The sequence below is a fragment of the Sciurus carolinensis genome, chromosome 18 (genome assembly GCF_902686445.1).
Source record: "Sciurus carolinensis chromosome 18, mSciCar1.2, whole genome shotgun sequence".
Lineage (NCBI taxonomy): Eukaryota > Metazoa > Chordata > Mammalia > Rodentia > Sciuridae > Sciurus > Sciurus carolinensis.
The window spans coordinates 40557064-40573735 of NC_062230.1; the positions used below are offsets into that span (position 1 = coordinate 40557064).

Below are 16672 nucleotides of genomic sequence, written 5' to 3' on the forward strand. Positions count from 1 at the left end.
CACCCGCGCGACGGGGCCGAAGTGGCGCCGGCGCGTGCGCAGTTTCCCAGGGCCGAGCGGTGCCTGCGCCTCGCGGGTCATGGGGCGCAGGAAGACGGTTCGTGGGACCGGGCCGGGGGCGGAGGGCGCCCGCGCGCGGCGTCGGCCGGGCCGCTCCCTGGAGGCCTTCGCGGAGGAGGTGGACGCCGCGCTACGGGGTGAGTGAGAGGGGCCGGGATTGGGGTCCAGGGGCGCGCGAGCCCGCGCTGAGGCCCGGGGCGCTCTTCTCCCTGTGCAGCGTCGGTGGAGCCAGAGGCGGCCGAGGACCAGGGCGGCGCGGGCCGGGCGGCGCTGCCCTGCGAGCTGGCTATGTGGGAGCTGGGCCACTGCGACCCCCGGCGCTGCACGGGCCGCAAGCTGGCCCGCCTGGGCCTGGTGCGCTGTCTGCGCCTGGGCCAGAGGTTCGGCGGCCTGGTGCTCAGCCCCGTGGGCACCCAGTACGTGTCCCCCGCAGACAGGTAGGCGTGGGAGACCTGGGGACTGGGGAGGGGGCGTAACGTTTATCCGGAGTATGTCGTTTTAGCAAATAGACCTGCACATATTCCCTTGGGGTTCGCTTAGGTGTTCTTGGGCCCCTACAAGCGCGCCCCCCACGTGGCCAAGGCGTGCGCGTCCATCTAGTTTGTCCCTTGCCGAAGGCTGGACCTGGAATGTAGATAGACCTAGGATAAACCTTTGCAGAGTGAATAAGTCTTCTTTAGATATTGCCTTAAAAGCTTGCCCAGGTAGCCCTTTGCAGGTGTCTGGGATAAAGGAAGGATGTTCCATATCCCTCAGGGGACAAGTTCCAGGGGTATGCCTTACTTAGGGGCCATCACCAAAGTGGTGCAAACCCCTGAACTTAGCCTGTGCTGTTCCTGACAGACCGCTGGTGGCACAGTCTGGGGTTGCAGTCATAGACTGCTCCTGGGCCAGGTTGGACGAGACACCCTTTGGGAAGATGAGAGGGAGCCACTTGCGGCTGCTCCCCTACCTGGTGGCTGCCAACCCTGTAAACTATGGCCGGCCCTGCAGACTTTCCTGTGTGGAAGCTTTTGCTGCTGCCTTCTGCATCGTAGGTGAGTTTCAGGCCTGCCCTGACAACCCGGTGGTCTCTGCTCTTAGAATGGTTTTCTCCTAGCAGGCCCCTGGAGAAGTGAGGGGCACGTTCAGGGAGGCCATCAGGACCCAGGGGTTCAATCCCAATCAGCTGGTCCTCGTGGAGTTGAGCTGAAGGCAGAATGAGGTTCCTCGCTGTCCCAGGCGGCACTGCCCTGAGAAACTTCCTTCTCAGCCTTCTCAGGGCATTTGTGATCCTAGGAGAGGCCCAGATGGACGGCCATGAGACACAGGGACAGACTCAATGGGAATGTTTGTGTTCCTCAGGAAGGGAGAGGGACAGGCAAGGGAACTGGGGTGGGGGCAGTCAGGACTGTAGTTTGGTGACCATCGTCTCCCTGGGATGGCAGCTGCATACAGCAACTGGGGTGAGGAGGACACATTTCCTGGAAGGATTGCTGACATTCTTGGGTTTTGTTTCCCATGCCATTCCTGTTCCAGGCTTTTCAGATCTTGCTGTCATCTTACTGCGGAAGTTTAAGTGGGGCAAGGGCTTCTTGGACCTGAACCGACAGCTCCTGGACACATATGCAGCCTGCAGTGGACCAGAGGAGGTGCTGCAGGCAGAGCAGGGGTTCCTGGCCAGTGCCAGGGACAGGCCCCAGGAGGAGGAAATTGGTGAGGCCTGATGTAGGTGGGTGCCCTGCGAGGGAACTGAAGCCCTCCAGGCCTGCACTTCTTCTGAAAAGCCCCCGAGTTACGAGAACTCACTTAGAGGTCACCTTTCTTTCTTTCCTCCCTTGGTTCAGACCCCTTTGATGTGGATTCAGGGCGAGAGTTTGCAAACCCCAACAGGCCTGTGACCAGCACCCGGTAGGTCCTGGAGCTTTTCTTGGCCCCTGGCCTCTGCTCCTCCTGTACAGAGGGGTGGTGTCCTAAGCAACCCCTGGGAGAGGACTGCAGAATGTAAAGTGGAAGTCTTTCTGCTGGGGAGGATGTGGCTTGGAGAACACAGGGCATAAGAGAAATGTGTCCTCAGCTCAGGGGTGAGTGCAAGGGCTGAGGGCTGAGTGGGAGAATGCCTCAGGTGCCCCCAAGAGAGAACACACTCTTCCCTTCCAGGCTGCTCACAGATACAGATGACAGCGAGTCTGAGGACCAGGGGCCGGATGCTGGGGATAGAGGAAGCAGTAACTGCTTTCAAGAGGAAGAAGCTCCAGAACCAGGGGTTGAGGCCAGGGCCCCAACTGAGATTTGGAAAGGAATCAAGAAACGGCAGAGAGACTGAACATCATAGACACCACATACATTGTTGAAGCTGTGTGATAAGGAAGTCGAGGGATGCGGGAATAGACAGCCTGGCAGCTGCGACCCTACAGCTGCTGGCAGGACTGTGTTCCTCTCCACACTGGGAAAGCCTCGCGTGGGATGCTTTCAATGAAATTATAGACTGAGAAGCAGCCCCCAGTGCGAGTCTGTGTCTTTGCACTTAGCCTGGGGGTTGGGGGCAGCTCAGTGAGTCTGGGTCGTGGGATAAGTGATGTGGTCATGCATGTGTTGACCAGCTGATACAGAACCCCTAACCCTGACCTTCCCATCACCCCCTGGCAGGCTCAGGAGCCAGGTGGGGTCTGGAAGCCCACATGATCTCCCACCGGCTTCTCTATTCATCCTGCTTTGGGCGGGGCTGGCACCTACTTCCCTCCCAAGCTTGGGTCCTCTAAACTTGACTCAGCCTGTGGGGCCTTGCTCTCCCTGGGGGAGAGGGGGTAGAGCTTCCTCTGAGAGGACCCTCCACAGTGGCATTGTTGATGTTGGGGGCTGACCAGTGAGTGCACGGGAGGATACTGAGCAGCATCCCTGGTCCCCACCCTCTTATACTAGTACGCCTTTTTCACTTCCAGTTCTGACCCAAAGTGTCCAGACTGCCTACTGGCCCTGGAGAGCAAGGGTTTGCCGAGACCAGCTGCTTGCCTCCCTAGGGAGCTGCCCACCTAATGACCAGGCCCACTGTGTTTGCATCATCCAGGGTGCAGCTGCTGGCCAGGTCCCGCCAAGTTGGCCTGTGTTCAGGGTGGGATGCACTGGGGGACATGGGTTCGTAGCACACATCAAAGGGACACAGATGGAAGCCACAGGGTCAGCCATGACAGTTGAGGGGCCTCAGTGAGGCCTGGATGCACAAAGTGGCGTGCTGGGGAGGAGGGTCAGCTGTTGCCAGGAGGGGCGCTCAGGGGTCCGCCTCCATGCACTTCTCCAGTTCCTTGAGCTTCTTGACAAACTCTTGCGCCTCCTTATTGGTGCGACCTTCCAGCATCCTCAGGGCTGACCTCACTGCGGGTGAGCAGGTGGCGTGTGAGAGCCAGGCCTGCCGCCCACCATCCCCACCACCGCACTTCACTCACCCTGGGCTCTGGGTCGGCGCAGTTGCAGGGTGATAGGCTGCCCGGCCCTTGTACTCCCCCCCACCTGGGGCCTTGAAATGCCACTGACACTGCCCAGGCTGAGGGCAGCCTCCCCAGCGAAGTCATCGCTGGACAGCCAGTCGTGGTCCATGACCGTGAACAGCACGCAGGCCCCACGGCGGCGGCAGGCTTCTGCGGGCACAGAACTGCAGAGGGGGCAGTCGGGAACCAGCCGTGCGCCAGGTGAGGAGGGCACAGGGACAGGGCGGGCACTCACAAGTGGAAGAGCTCGTCGAACACTGGGTGCAGCGTCCGGGTCTTGACCTGGGTCCTCTGGCTGCGGGCCAGTGGGAAGAGGTGAGGTGGACCCAGCTCCACGATCACAAAGGGGTCACTCAGGCCTGCGGGGGCACAGCCGTCAGCAAGCGGGCCGCCCACAGCCCCCACCGGCCACTGCCGCACCTCACCGTTGGCATCCAGGGGGAGCAGGTCTGCGGCATGCAGCACCTCCACGGCCAGCCGCTGCTCGGCTGCCTCGTAATGGCAGCGGACACTCAGCCGGCCGAACCGGTTCTGCTCCAGCGACCTCTGCAGGAAAGGCCAGTGAGCAGGGCCAGAGGGCCGGGCGGGGAGCGCGCGGAGGCCGTCCTACCTGCTTGAGCTTGTCCAGGTAGAAGTGCTCGATGCACTCCCGGGTGGAGCACCTGTGCAGGCGCAGCTCCTCCTCCAGCCTCTGCGGGGAGGGCACTGGTGACTGGCCACATGGCGGCAGGCACCCTTGTGGTCCCCTGGCTCCACCCACTGCGAGGGGGCCTGCTGCTGGGCAGTGGGCTGAAGGTGGTGCCCCAGGGGGGCCGGGCCTCACCTTGTAGCTTCCGTCCCTCAGGCTCTCCAGGGGCAGGCCCTGGCCCTCAGCGTGGAAAAAAGTGACCAGAGCCTGGGGCGGGGAAAGCAGGGGGAGAGACATCAGGGGTCTGGCCTGAAGGGTGTGGAGCCCCTGCAGGTGGCTCATCACATGTCTCAGGAGGCCAGGGGAAAGGCCAGCATCTGAGGCCCCTGTCACAACAGACCCCTGTCACAACAGGAAGTGCCACCCCGGGGAATATGGGAGCGGCCAGGCGGAGGCGGGTGTCCTAGCAGGGGCTAGCAGGTGGAGGCCGGGGGCGCCTCATGCCCCTACCTCCAGCGTGAAGTGGAAGCGCCCATAGAAGTCGGCAGAGACGTCGCTGTGCGCGCCCAGCGCCTGCAGAATGGCCTGCAGCAGCAGCTCCCAGAGGGCCTCCAGCACCCTGCAGGATGCGGCCCAGATGAGCACCTGGGCCACCCGCCCACCCCACCCCACAGCTGCCCAGCAAACCTGCTCAGGTTCTCCTTCACCAGGGAGGCGTTCAGCAAGGCCAGCTTCTCGTCCAGGTACTTCATGAGCGGGGCCACAGCCTGTGGGCAGGGGTCCTCAGGGCCAGCCTGCACCTGGACCGAGCCCGCCCCTAGCACAGGCTCACTCGCGCCTCGGGCTCACGCCAGCACGCACCTCACCATGCTGAATGGAGTCAGGGGAGAGGCTGATGTGCTGCACATACTTGTGGGTGTCGGCCACCATCTGAGGGGAGGCCAATGCTCAGCACCAGGGTAGGCACGCCAGGGGCAGCCTCCACACCCGGTGCCAGGTCCTGCCGTGCTGCCCACCTTGGAGGTCAGGTGTGCTGTCACGGTGTGGGCCTCCCGGCGCAGGTCCTCCTCCAGGACCTGTATGCAGCTGAGTAGGGGGCGGGGAAGCACCCCCTCCAGCCCCACGGTTCCCTCGGGCCACGCCAGGCCCCTCAGTGCCTGCACCGAGGCCCTGCGCACAAGCTCCACGTTGTTGAGCACCACACAGAGCTAGGGAGGAGTGGCCAGGCAGATGGTTGCAGCAGGTGGCCCTGCCCGGCCACTGACAGGCCTCACCTGCCCCACCACTCACTCACTGGCTCACTCACGGCCTCGCCAGCCGCCCCGGGCTGGGCATCCACCTTCTTTCGCAGCAGATCCGTGTAGAAGAGGGCAGCCTCACACATGTCCTGGGATGGGAAACAGGCTAGGAGCTTGGGTCCCCTCCTCTGCCGCGATGTCCTCGCAGCCTGCTCCCCTCGCCCCAGCCAACGCACCTGGCTAAGCTGGGTGCCCAGCCCCTGGGCCTGGGCAGGGTCGGGCCACGCCAGGCGGACCCAAAGCTCCTGGATGTGGCTGAAGCAGAGGCTGGCGGTAGCGGCAGAGCTGCTGTGCTTGGATGAGACGTCCACGGGCTCCAGCTGGAAGGCAAGAGGAGGCCTGAGTGGCAGGGGACACGGGACAAGCCCCAGTGTCCTCAGGTGGAGCACGCACTCACCGTGTCCACATCCACAGCTCCCTGAAGGCGCCACTTGGCCTGGTCCCGCAGCACCTGCAGCCAGAGCTTGACGGCAGGCAGGAATGGGGCGTGGATACCGGCCAGGGTCAGGGAGCGGCTGTCTCTGCAGTGGGAATGCACGCAGAACCGTCTCCACACGGGCAGCCCAGCAGGTGCCCGGCCCACAGCCTCAGGGGGCATCCGAGAGCCTCCTTCACTGAGCCCTGGATCTGAGCAGCCGGGGGGCACAGGTGTTGTGGCACCCACCGGCCAGGGATGTAGCTCCAGAAGTGCTGGATGTCAGCCAGGGTCAGGTAGAGCTCAAAGAGCCCTGAGGCCACCTGCAGAGTCATCTTGGGGCTCAGCTCCTCCGTCAGCACCCACGCCTCCTCGGCCACCTGCCCAAGATGGCAGGGTTGTGCCACTGCTAACAAGGAAACTGGGCCCCTAACCAGAGGTCTCTCCCCACTCCCCATGGCCACTGGGCACCCAGGGTTGAGGACCCGCCTCACCAGACGCTCCAGCTGCCGGAAAGTAAGGGTGAAGAAGTCCACCTTCAGGATGCTGCAAAGGACAGGCCTCAGTCTCCTGCCCGCCCCCGCCCTGGACCCAGCCCGTATCAGCGTTCAGGAGCAGGCCTACCCATGGAAAAGGCTGGCGTAGATGCCATAGCAGGCCTGCAGGTCCTCGTAGATGACGTCGGCCAGCTCGACAAGCCCGGCCAGGCGCTGCGCTCCTGGCTGCGAAGAAGCCTAGTTTGCACTGACCTCTCAGCCTCTGCACCCACCACGAGCAAGGCTGCCCCAAGCTCACCTGCTCTCGAGGACTCTTGGCACTCAGGAGCCTGTCGTACCACTCACGGTTGCCCCTCTGCAATGCAGGCCAGCAAGGCAGCATGGGTTGAAGAAGGGGAAAGGTGGCAAGGGGCCATGGGCCAGCAAGTCCAGGCAGGGCTGGGCAGGGCCAGTGGAGAGCCCAGATAGGCCCAAACTCACCTTTAGGGCAGCAGCGATGTCCATGTTCAGCTCTGTCTCAAAGGGGCAGATCTCAAAGGAGGGCTGGAAGAGCTGCAGCTTGTCCAGACACCTGGGCGGGAACGGCACGCACGCTTGCAGGGGCCCAGCCAGCACCCGCCCACCCCGCCAGGGGCTGCACCCACTTCAGCAGCAGCTCCAGGCGGTAGACAGCTGTGCTGTTGGTGGCAGGGAAGTAATCCCGGAGCTGGCGCAGCAGCCGCAGTCCGAACTCAGAGAAGGCAGAAAAGCTGTCCGCCAGGCTCTCCTCCTGCGGGCAGCAGGTGTCTTCAGAGCTACAGAAGCTGGACGTGGTGCTGGCAGCCCTGCTCACTGAAGCGGGGGAACACCTTCCCTGCCTCGGCAGCAGTGCCCTCCCACCACGGTTCTGTCCTGGAAACCCTGTCCACTGGCCTCCCCCAGGATGGTCTCCCCCACTGGCCTGTCCCCGTCTCAGTGCCCCACTCACTGCACCTATAGGGGCCCCTGCATCAGCTGTCCTCTGTCCTGCCAGTGTCCAGTCCCTCCTGCTGTTTCCCACGGCCCGTCTGACCAGGGGGCCTCCTTCCCAATTTACTCCAAGGCAACCCGCCGCCTCCTCCCTGCACAGTGTACACTGCCTCACGCATGTGCCTTGTCCCCGTCGTCAAGGTCAGGGGCAGAGCAGGACTGGCCCCCAGCACGGACATGGCCCCTGGCAGTGCCCACCTGCTCCTGGGGCAGCAGGGGTGCCTCCTCCCAGTGGGCCTGCATGTCCTCGAGCAGCCCCAGAAGGTAGCCGTAGTCCAGAGTGCGGGTCTGATGGTGGCGGCTGCTGACCTGCCAGTGCCTACAGGGGCCCAGCCCATGGTCAGAAGGATATGCCCAGCCCTGCCCATTCACAGTCCACCCTCCCACTCCTGCCCATGGCCTGCTGAGCCCACTCACAGCACAGCCAGCTGCAAGGGGGACAGGTTGCTCTGGGCTCCGTGCAGACAGAGGACAGTGGCCCCAGGCCCGCTGAGCTCGCCATGCCAGCTGCTCGAATTGGGCTGGAGAGGAGGCAGAGGGTGGGCGGAGGCCCAGGAGCCCTCCGCCCCACCCTGCTCGACGCCTGGCCCAGCTGTCCTGGGCTCCCAGAGGTGCCCACTACCTCCTCTACTCGGTGCTCGAACCGCAGCACGCGGCTGAGCAGCAGCAGGTAGGACAGGAAGCCGAATCTCCCACGCTGGCTCATGCTGGTGTCCCTCTGGAACAGAGCCTGCCTGTCACTGGCCTGCCCCAGCCCAGCGGGCAGGGGCAGGGCTGCAGGGCAGGGCTGCCGCGGGACCCCACCTGCGTGGTGATCAGCCTGAGGACCAGGTGACAATCTCCCTGCACACGGGAGGCGCTGGAACGCGGTTCCAGCTTGAACCAGCGGTCTGCTCCAGCCACGGGTACCTCCTGTGGTGGGGGTGGGGGTCAGGCCTATGACACCCTCCCCACGTCCTCCCCCAGAGACCTGTAGAACCTGGGGAGAATGTGGGGGCTCGGGGACACCCCAAGGCAAGAGGCACTTCAGACGGCCCCTCCCTGCAGCCCAAGGAGGGGGGCCCTTGGGGGTCGAAGGTCACGGCCACTGCAAGTGTCCCCACACGCGTGGCAGGTGTTACCTTGGCATAGTCACCCTGTCTCCCGAGCCCGCATACCCGCACAGGGATGTTGAGGCACCCCAGGAAGTCATCCGTGTGGTCCTCGGTGGGCCCTGCTGTGCCATTTGCTCGCGCTGACTTAACAATCTGCTTGAAGTACCTGGGCACAACCAGGTGAGCTCAGACCAGTGGCCCTGGGAGCCACTGGGCCCTGGGCCCCACCTGCAACCTGGGGGTACAAGGTCCCCCCACCCCATACCTGCTCATTCCCTTCAGGCCAATTACTTCATTCAGCTTCCTGCATGCTTCTGCCAGGGACACGTCGTCATCGTGGTCCCTGGAGGATGGCATGGGTTGTCTGGCACTCCCAGCCCAGGTCAGAGTCCCCCTGCTCCTCCCAGACCAGAAATGCCCACTCCCCTGCCCCACGGGACTCAGGCCCAGTACCAAATGTCCAAGTGCAGCTGGTCAGTGCTGACATCCTCGATCTCGCTGCAGGGGACAGAGAGACGCGTGTGAGGGTCCGGGCGAGCCTCTGCCGCAGCGGGGGCCAGGGCAGTTAGGCAGCAGGTGTGCCACAGCTCCCCTTCTCCAAGTGGCTTCTGGACCTAGATCCGGACTCTGCACTGTCATTAGCTATGTGGCCACGGGGCTCCATGCCCCTCTCTGGGCCTCTTCCCTCCTCTGGAATGTGACCAGAATGTGAGGCATGTGACCAGCACCCCACCCCTCAGAGTTGCCTGGGGCAGCCCTAAGACGGGAGGTCTGAAACGTCATCCTCAGGACACTCGGCCACTAGTGGGACGGGGGCCTTACAACAGGAAGTGCTCCTTCCAGACGGGGTTCAGAGTGCTGCTCTTGACCTCGGTGACCTGGATGCACTTGGCTGGCAGTGGGCCGCTGCGCTTGCTGCCCTTACGGAAACTGAAGCGCTGCTCCTTCTGCCCACTCTGCTCCCGAGGGGTGCCCGAGGCCGGCAAGATGCCCAGCATGCAGTAGGGGTCGCTGAAGCCTGAGACACAGCAGGCTCAGCCCCAGGCCGACCCTCTGCCCTCCGCGGCCCACGTAGACCTGGCCACAGCTGAGTCCACGGGGCCCACACTCACCGTTGGGGTCTTTGGCCAGAAGGTTCTTGGCACGCATGACAGAAACTTTCAGGGCATACGTGGGGGCCTGCGGACAGAGGGACGCTGAAAGCCCCGAAGGACTAGGCAGCCTCAGTCTGAACGCCAGCCCTCCTGGGCGACACAGTCCGCCCAGGCAGGCCACAGCCTTACCTTGGCCTTCTTCACACGCTCGATGGCCTCGGCGTGCTCCTCTGGGTTGGTGCCAAACACCTGTGGGTGGTGGGCAAGTGAGAGGGGCCCAAGTGAACCCCAAGGAGAAGCTGGCCACTGCTCTGGGGGCCTCAGGTGCATGCCAGTCAGGAATGACTGACCTTTCAACTCAGGAGAGTTCAGGGGTCGGGGAGTGGGGTGCACCACCCTGTCCTGGTGCCTGGGAAGAAGCCTGCCAGGCTGGTGTGGAGAGTGTGGGCACAAGGCAGCAAGGCCTGCATGGCTGGGGCAGGCGAGGGCATGAGAAGAAACGGGGCTGCGGTGTGCTGGCCGGGGCCAGAAGCCAGGGTGTCTGTCTACCTGTCCACCCTCTGTGCATCTGTCTGTCCTAGCCGACCTGCTCTGTGTCTGTCTGCTCTGACTGTCCGCCCTGCTCCTGGGCAGGTCTGCGGGCCTGTCTGCTCACGCATGCCCGTTGCACCTGCTTGCTCATGCACCTCTGGGTGCATTCTGTCTGCTGTTCAGGCGAAGGTGACAGGTTGGGGCAGGGCAGGGGTGGGCAAGGCTGCTGGCTCACCTGCTGAAGGTAGGCCAGAAGGGCCTCTTCGTCATCCACTTGGTCAGGACCCATGGTGCCTGCCCGGTGGAGGACTGTGTACAGGGCCTCCTCGTACAGCATCTCCACCTGTGGGGACAGGCCCTGAGTTCCTGCACAGTGCTGGACCTCAGTCCCTGCTGTCCACTCCCTGCATGCCCAGCCCCCACCCCAGGTGGTTCCTCCCACTGGCCCAGCTGAGCCACTGTCTCAGTGCCCTCACACCTGCTGGCCCTCAGCTCACCCTCCGTCCCACCCACCTCTGCTGTCAGCCTGTCCTGAACCCTGGGTGCCCTAAGCCCAGAACAGGAGACAGAGCCCCCCTGGGGTGGGACCCCACACTCCCTTACCTCCTCCTGGGTCAGGGCTCTGAGGCCACGGTTGGGGTCCACAGGCTCGGCCGGGGCTGGTGAGCCACTGCGTAGGAGGACCTGTGAGGGGCGTGGGGTGAGGGTCTCCGAGAGTGGGGAGGGCCCCTGAACCACCCCTGCCCCAGAGCAGCTGCTGGACAGGAGGTGCTCCGGGGGCCAGGAGTGAGAGGAGAGTGGAGGCCAGAGGTGGACAGGCAGAGGGGCCCTGCAGGAGGCGCCTCACCTCGGGGCAGGGCAGGCCCTGTCGGCCTTCCCCCTTCTTCAGGATGAGACGCATGTGGGCGAAGAACTCCACACCATCCCCAGGTTTCCTGCAGGAGAGGCCCAGTCAGCCTCGGAGTCAGGAGTGCGGCCCTACGCCACGCTGCCCAAGGGCCCACGTGCAGGGTGGTGCCCTGTGATGCCCACAGCCTTGACCTCAGACTCTGTGTCCCCACTCCCACCCAGACAGCTGGCCTTCGGCAGGGCTCGTCCCTGGGCACCCACCAGGCCCCTGTGGCGGGTTCCTGCAGGTCGGCGCTGGTGCTCACAGGCTCCTGTTCCGTTCTGCGGCGGAAGGATGGACACACCTGCACCTGTCTGAGCACGCTGCTCTTGATCTCCAGCAAGGTCGACATGGCGGGCAGCCTGTGGCAGAGTGAGGCCCACCACCTTGGTCGTCCACTCGTTCCTCGTGCAGAGCCCTTTCTACAGTCACCCAAGGGAGGCAGTGGGAGGAGGAGAGAGGGGTGGCAGAGGCCCAGAGCCTACCCTTCACACAGGGGCCCCGTGTCCCCTGCAGGGCGGCTCTGGGGATGTGGCAGCAGATGCCACCAAAGGTGGCAGTGGTACCCAGCTCAGAGCTGGCACTCCATCTGGGAGCTGCTGGAACCTCACTGGGTATGTTTTGCCACACACCCACGTCCAGGGCTAGGACCCGGCCACCTCTAGGGCACCTAGGATAGTGCAGCAAGAGGTGCCCTTGTCTTCTGGGACCTCCTCAAGAGGACCAAGATGCAGGGCAGCAATGCCCGACTCCCCAGCCCCACTCAGGGCCGGGCAGATGACAGCTACCAGGCCCTCTGCAGAGGCCAAAGCATCACCCTGGTGCCACGGAGGAGCAAGGTGAGATGGGCCCGGAGAGCCAAGGGGCCTGTAACTGGGCCTTCTGCCCATAAGTCCAGGGCAGGGTGGACAGCTGCTGACATGGCCAGGATGCCTGGGGACAGGGCGCTCAGAATTCCTCACCCACCAAGAATAGCAGGGGCAGTGCCTTACTCAGGGGCCTCTCGGAAAACCCGAAGGCGCAGTTCCCCACAAAGCTGGGCTTGTTTCCCACAGTCTCTGCAGACACCCTGCAACCCCAGCTACTTGGAGGCTGAGGCAGGAAGATCGCAAGTTCAAGGCCAGCCTCAGCAACCTAGCTAGACTGACTCAAAATTTTTAAAAATTGAAAGGAGGCGGGTGCTGGGGACATAGCTCAGTGGTAAGGGGGCACTGTGGGATCCAATCTCCAGTACTGCAATCAGTCAATCAATCATTAATCACATGAAGCGAGTGCGGACCAGACAGGAAGAGCTGCAGTGTGCTGGCCACACCTCCCTCCCTGTCCATCCCCATCAACTATGTCCCTGTTGCTGTGGCAACTGAATCACTCTGCTGCATGCTGCTTGGCCAGCAGGAGCAGCCCAGATGTCACCGCTAGGAGGACACGGCCTGGGCCTGGGGCGGGGGTGGGGGGTCCCTGACCTGGAGCCCTCTGGAAGGCTCAGCCACTCCCTGTCACTCCCTGTCAGCTCTGCATTTGGGCCAGGTGGGGACATCACGTAGGCTGGGATGCAGAGGGGACGTGGCGGCAGCCCTGGCTCTGGGAATGGCTGCCAGGAAGGATGCCCTCCTTTCCAGGTGGCAGGCCCTCGACCCCCAGCGATGGCTTTGAGTCCCCAGGCCCAGCCCATGTGCGTCAGGGAGGAAGTCTCAGCCGATGTCACCTGCATACCCCCTTTGGTGGGGGCTGTTTCCCCTGCAGACCCCTAGTCAAAGGGCAGGATGGCAGCAGGTGCAACGTGGTTCCGAGAGCCCCCCTCTTCCACTGCACCCCCAAGCACACAGCCCACCTCTGCCCTGGGTCAGGGCTTGTGCCTTCCCCACGCAGTCTCAGGGAGACCCCCTCCCTCCCTGAGGAAAACTGTCCTCCTACCAGGCCATCCTATCACACACACAGCACCCCCTCTGGGGCTCCCCATCCCAACCCCAAAGGCCTCAGGTTTACGGGGCCCACTCAGTCCACCACTGGGTGTTTGCACTTACTATCTGGCTCTCTATCTGATGCTCACTCATACCCAGACACATCAGCCCTAGCAAAGGGGGACTTAAATTCCCATCTCACAAAACAAGAAATGGACCAGGGTTTCACTCCTTCCCCAAGACCTCAGGGGGTGGGGGGCTTGTGCAGACCAGCCAGACTGCTCCACCTTAGACTGGTGCGCTCGGTCAGGGCCCAGCCCAGCACAGCTGGCTGCAAACTTGACAAGCTCCTGCTGCCCACAGAGCTGTCTATGGTGGGAGGCTCCACCCCTGGCCTGTACCCCACCAGCTCAGGCCAGCACCCCATGACCACACTTCATCCTGTTCCCTGACACCCAAAGCAGGGTCCCCTATGAGGGGCTGCACTCAGGGACCAGAGATGAGGCCTCACTGTCTTCGAACCTCTTAGCACCGCCCATGTCCTCCCCAAAATGTTGGGGGGCTCGGGCAGGATGCTCCAAAAGCTGTCACACCCGCAGCTAGTCCTGAGGTCCCCAGGGGACCATGAGTCACAATCCCTTTCCTCTCTAGTTGAATGGAGAGGATGCTCCCCCTGTGCCCCAAAGCTAGCAGAGCAGCCACTGCTTGAGCTGTTGCCAGGGCAACCGCCAGCAGCAGCTGTGTGACAGGCACTGGGGGCTTTTGCAGGCCAGAGACAGACATGACGCAGGAGCTAAGCAGCCTGAGCTGCAGCCTCCAGGGGCGTCCTGGTGAGAACAGGGCAGAAAGGAGGACCACACGGCCTCCCCTGCAGGGGCCCGGACACCTCACCTGTTAAGCCTCTGTCCAGCCAGAGAGAGGGGTGAGCTCTCTTCCTTGTCTCCGATGAGGAAACTGAGGTGTGGGGCTTAGGAACCCACCCAAGGCCCCAGAGCCAGCAGGTGAAGGCCTGAGCTTGCTCAGGCATCCAAGCATCAAGCTGCCCCCTGCCCAGCCCGTTGCTAGAACAGGGCCAACAGCAGAAGCTCATTCTGGTGCCCAGGGCCTCTCGGTCCCCTGGAAACCTTGTGCTGCCAGGCTGGGCAGCTGGTAACCTTGTGGAACCAGCCGCTCAGGTCCTGGGAGCCACCTGCCAAGGAGGTTGTGACCATGAACCCACAAGAGAGGGATGGCCTGCACACCGCCATGACCCACGAGCACAGGACTGCCTCCCTTTGGGGACAGTACCAGGGGCACTGGCGGCCTGCCCTCAGCCAGTCCTGGTGGGAGCGAGCCAGGGGCAGGGACCCCAGTTCTCCCGTGGGTCGATGTGCCTCTGCCCCATCTCACTGTCCCTCTTGGGCTTGGAGAGCATCACAGAGCTGGACATGGCCATGACTGGCCCCTGGGGCCAGAAGCACAGCTCCAGTGAGCAAGGCAAGGGAGGCCAAGGTTCTGCTACCCCAGCTCTGGACTGAGCCAAACCCAGCCGCCCACTCTGTGCCCTGGCTGCAGGAGGAACAGCAGCGTGGCCCTGGTCCACTTCACAACTCAGGGTGGGGCGACTTGTCCAGAGACAGGATTCAAACCTGGACTCTGAGGCCAAGATGTCCCCTGCTAGGCCATTCTGGGCCTGCGGGCATTGAGACCACGAGTGGGGCAGGTGAGCCACAAGGGCCTCCTGGTCCCAACATGCCTGAGCGCCTAAAAGCGTGGGTGGAGGTGCGGTCACTCTTAGCACATTTGGTCCTGGAGGGCGATCAGGGTGCTTGATGGTGCATGTGTGCCTTGCGCCAAGATGTCTGTCCCACATGCTGGCTTTCCACCCCCACACTGGTCTTCTCTCTGGGTTTCCCTTCTTTCTCCACAGACCCCCTCGGACCCTCCCCAGGTCCCCATGGATTCCTGGGTCTCCAGGGGTTCCCCTGTGCCTGCTATACGTGCTGCACTGGTTCCTATCCCAATCTGGTCAGGGAGAGGGCTTGCACTTGAACAAGCTCTGTAGGGGGGCTACCCCCGCGACTGGCAGAACAGGATTGGGGCACTCCCACGTGAGTGCTGGACCAGAACCTGGCGCCTCAGTTTTTCTGTAAGGTCCCCTCTTACTTACCTGCCCCCCCTTTCTTCTGTGCTCCAGGTGTGGGTGCCCCCGGGAGCCCTGCTTCCCAGTTCTTTTGGGGTCTCTCTCCCACTGGAAGGTGGGCGGTCAAAGGTGGCTTTGGGACAGGTGTGGTGTGTAATATTCTACCAGCTCTTCCGCAGGCCCCAGTTGTGGCCGGAGCCAGTTCCGGGACTGAAATTCCCCGGAGGCGAGGGAGGGGTGGGGCGCAGCTTGCACTGGAAGGGATTTTCGGGGCACAGAGGGTCCCAGGAGGGCCATCGCAGGGCTGGAGGAGCGAGGGCACTCCCCACCGGCTGGGGAGCGCAGGGCGCAAGGGATGGCGTTTGGAAACCGCGCGAAACATCTCCTGGGTCCTCGGCCCCGCCCCCATCTTTGGCCTCCCCTGAGGAGGGGGCGCCGGGGTCGAAGTGGGTCTCCCGGGGACAGGCACGGCGGGGGACGGGGGTGGCGGGCTCGCGTGCCCTCTCCCGGAGGTGCGGCGCTGATCCCCTCCCCCGCGCGCACCGCAGTGCGGACCCCGCCGCCGCGCCCCAGGCTGCGCGCTCCGATGGCAGGGCGCGAGCTGGTGGCGGGAGAAACACTGCCCCGCGAACCGCCCCTCCGACGGGAGCGACCTCAGTGTCTCCAGGGCCGAGGGCGCTTCTTCGATACCTTCCTCGATACCTTCCCGGCCTGAGGCTCGGCTCGCGATTCCTGTGCCCGAGGGGGCGGGCTGTCGGCACGCCGGAGTGTGCGTGGGGCCAAGCCCGGACCGCGGCCCGACGGCACCGGGTGCGAGCCCGCGGCACTCACCGTGGGCCAGGGCGCAGGGCTCCTGCGGGCACTGCTCTCGGACGGGCCGGGGACGGCGAGGCACAGCGACCGCTCGCAGCCGTGCGCGCTGGAGACTGAGCACTGCGGTGCGGACGCGCGGCGCGGGCGGGGGGCGCGGGCGGGGGCGGGGCCTGACCAAATGCTCGGCCGGCGGCTCCAGGCCCGCCCCGCCCGCCCCGCCCGCCCCCGCGCCTGGGGGCCAAGCAGTGGTCCCTGGGCTCCCCCACTCCCCGCGCCTGCTCGGGAGACCTGCCCCGGGGCGTCCGGGGCTGTCAGTCAACCCACAGGTGGGTGCGGAGAACAAGCAGGCCCAGAGCTGTCTGGAAGCGAGCGTGGCCGCCCTCGCCTTCCCCGGACTAGTGGCAGCATAAAGGGGGCTGTCAGCGGGTCTCCTCCCTGAGCCCCAGGGAAGGGGCCCTGGTGCAGAAACCCAATTAATGCTCCAGACGCAGGGTGGACTCTTCTCTAAGGGCTGCTCAGCCTTCTCCAGAGGCTCACGCACAGCACAGTACTGACCTCCCCACACATACCCCAAGCCCAGGCCCCAACTGGCTCTGGCTCTGGCTCTGGGGACGTTGCCACTGCGGGCCTGAGGGCTCTGCTCTCAGAGGTGCAGTCCACTCTGTGGAAGGGACTGCTGCAGGCATCAACCCTGGGCACCCTGCGACAGCCCTGATCGCCGTGAGGGTGGGAGATCCAGGTTGGAAACCTTGGCAGTCGAGGCCAGCTGGACCTAGCCGGGATCTTCCCTGCGCACCCTCTTGGACCCTCTTTGGGTCAGATTTCCTACTCAGGCTCCAGACAGCTGTTCTCAAGAAC

At 63.9% G+C, this 16672-nt stretch overlaps 2 protein-coding genes across 4 annotated transcripts; one reads left to right on the forward strand and one right to left on the reverse strand.

The window, feature by feature from the left end:
• Positions 1 to 46: 46 nt before the first annotated feature.
• Tsr3 (TSR3 ribosome maturation factor) lies at positions 47 to 2554 on the forward strand. The gene is made up of 6 exons (XM_047534223.1): positions 47 to 197; positions 278 to 497; positions 904 to 1097; positions 1579 to 1755; positions 1887 to 1950; positions 2200 to 2554. The coding sequence occupies exons 1-6, from the start codon at positions 80 to 82 to the stop codon at positions 2363 to 2365; spliced, it is 939 nt and encodes a 312-aa protein (XP_047390179.1). The 5' UTR covers positions 47 to 79; the 3' UTR covers positions 2366 to 2554.
• On the reverse strand, positions 2234 to 15956 carry Baiap3 (BAI1 associated protein 3). Of its 3 annotated transcripts, none has more exons than XM_047534220.1 (34): positions 15833 to 15956; positions 11200 to 11340; positions 10937 to 11024; positions 10693 to 10773; positions 10325 to 10432; positions 9748 to 9807; positions 9577 to 9643; positions 9287 to 9482; positions 8918 to 8962; positions 8730 to 8807; positions 8528 to 8630; positions 8175 to 8282; positions 7993 to 8088; positions 7788 to 7891; positions 7569 to 7689; positions 7007 to 7131; positions 6843 to 6933; positions 6661 to 6717; positions 6490 to 6587; positions 6360 to 6411; positions 6115 to 6245; positions 5848 to 5971; positions 5627 to 5770; positions 5447 to 5539; positions 5169 to 5360; positions 5014 to 5082; positions 4840 to 4919; positions 4663 to 4771; positions 4348 to 4419; positions 4135 to 4215; positions 3950 to 4070; positions 3760 to 3883; positions 3483 to 3688; positions 2234 to 3411 (listed from the first exon to the last, which is right to left on the reverse strand). In XM_047534220.1, the coding sequence occupies exons 2-34, from the start codon at positions 11328 to 11330 to the stop codon at positions 3308 to 3310; spliced, it is 3459 nt and encodes a 1152-aa protein (XP_047390176.1). In that variant the 5' UTR covers positions 11331 to 11340; positions 15833 to 15956; the 3' UTR covers positions 2234 to 3307. The 3 variants fall into 3 exon arrangements, with proteins under 3 accessions (XP_047390176.1, XP_047390178.1, XP_047390177.1); XM_047534222.1 differs by lacking the exon at positions 15833 to 15956 and adding an exon at positions 15692 to 15808; XM_047534221.1 differs by lacking the exon at positions 15833 to 15956 and adding an exon at positions 13771 to 13880.
• Between the last annotated feature and the right edge of the window lie 716 nt (positions 15957 to 16672).

What these genes read in the sequence shown, in the direction of transcription:
- Tsr3 (XM_047534223.1), top strand. Translation starts at nt 80, where the DNA reads ATGGGGCGCAGGAAGACGGTTCGTGGGACCGGGCCGGGGGCGGAGGGC. An exon ending in TGCTGCCTTCTGCATCGTAG is followed by an intron (nt 1,098 to 1,578) that starts GTGAGTTTCAGG and finishes TTCCTGTTCCAG; the next exon opens with GCTTTTCAGATCTTGCTGTC. An exon ending in GCCCCAGGAGGAGGAAATTG is followed by an intron (nt 1,756 to 1,886) that starts GTGAGGCCTGAT and finishes CCCTTGGTTCAG; the next exon opens with ACCCCTTTGATGTGGATTCA.
- Baiap3 (XM_047534220.1), bottom strand. Translation starts at nt 11,330, where the DNA reads ATGTCGACCTTGCTGGAGATCAAGAGCAGCGTGCTCAGACAGGTGCAG. An exon ending in TCTGGCCAAAGACCCCAACG is followed by an intron (nt 9,483 to 9,576) that starts GTGAGTGTGGGC and finishes GCTGTGTCTCAG; the next exon opens with GCTTCAGCGACCCCTACTGC. An exon ending in TGGAGCTACATCCCTGGCCG is followed by an intron (nt 5,972 to 6,114) that starts GTGGGTGCCACA and finishes TTCCCACTGCAG; the next exon opens with AGACAGCCGCTCCCTGACCC.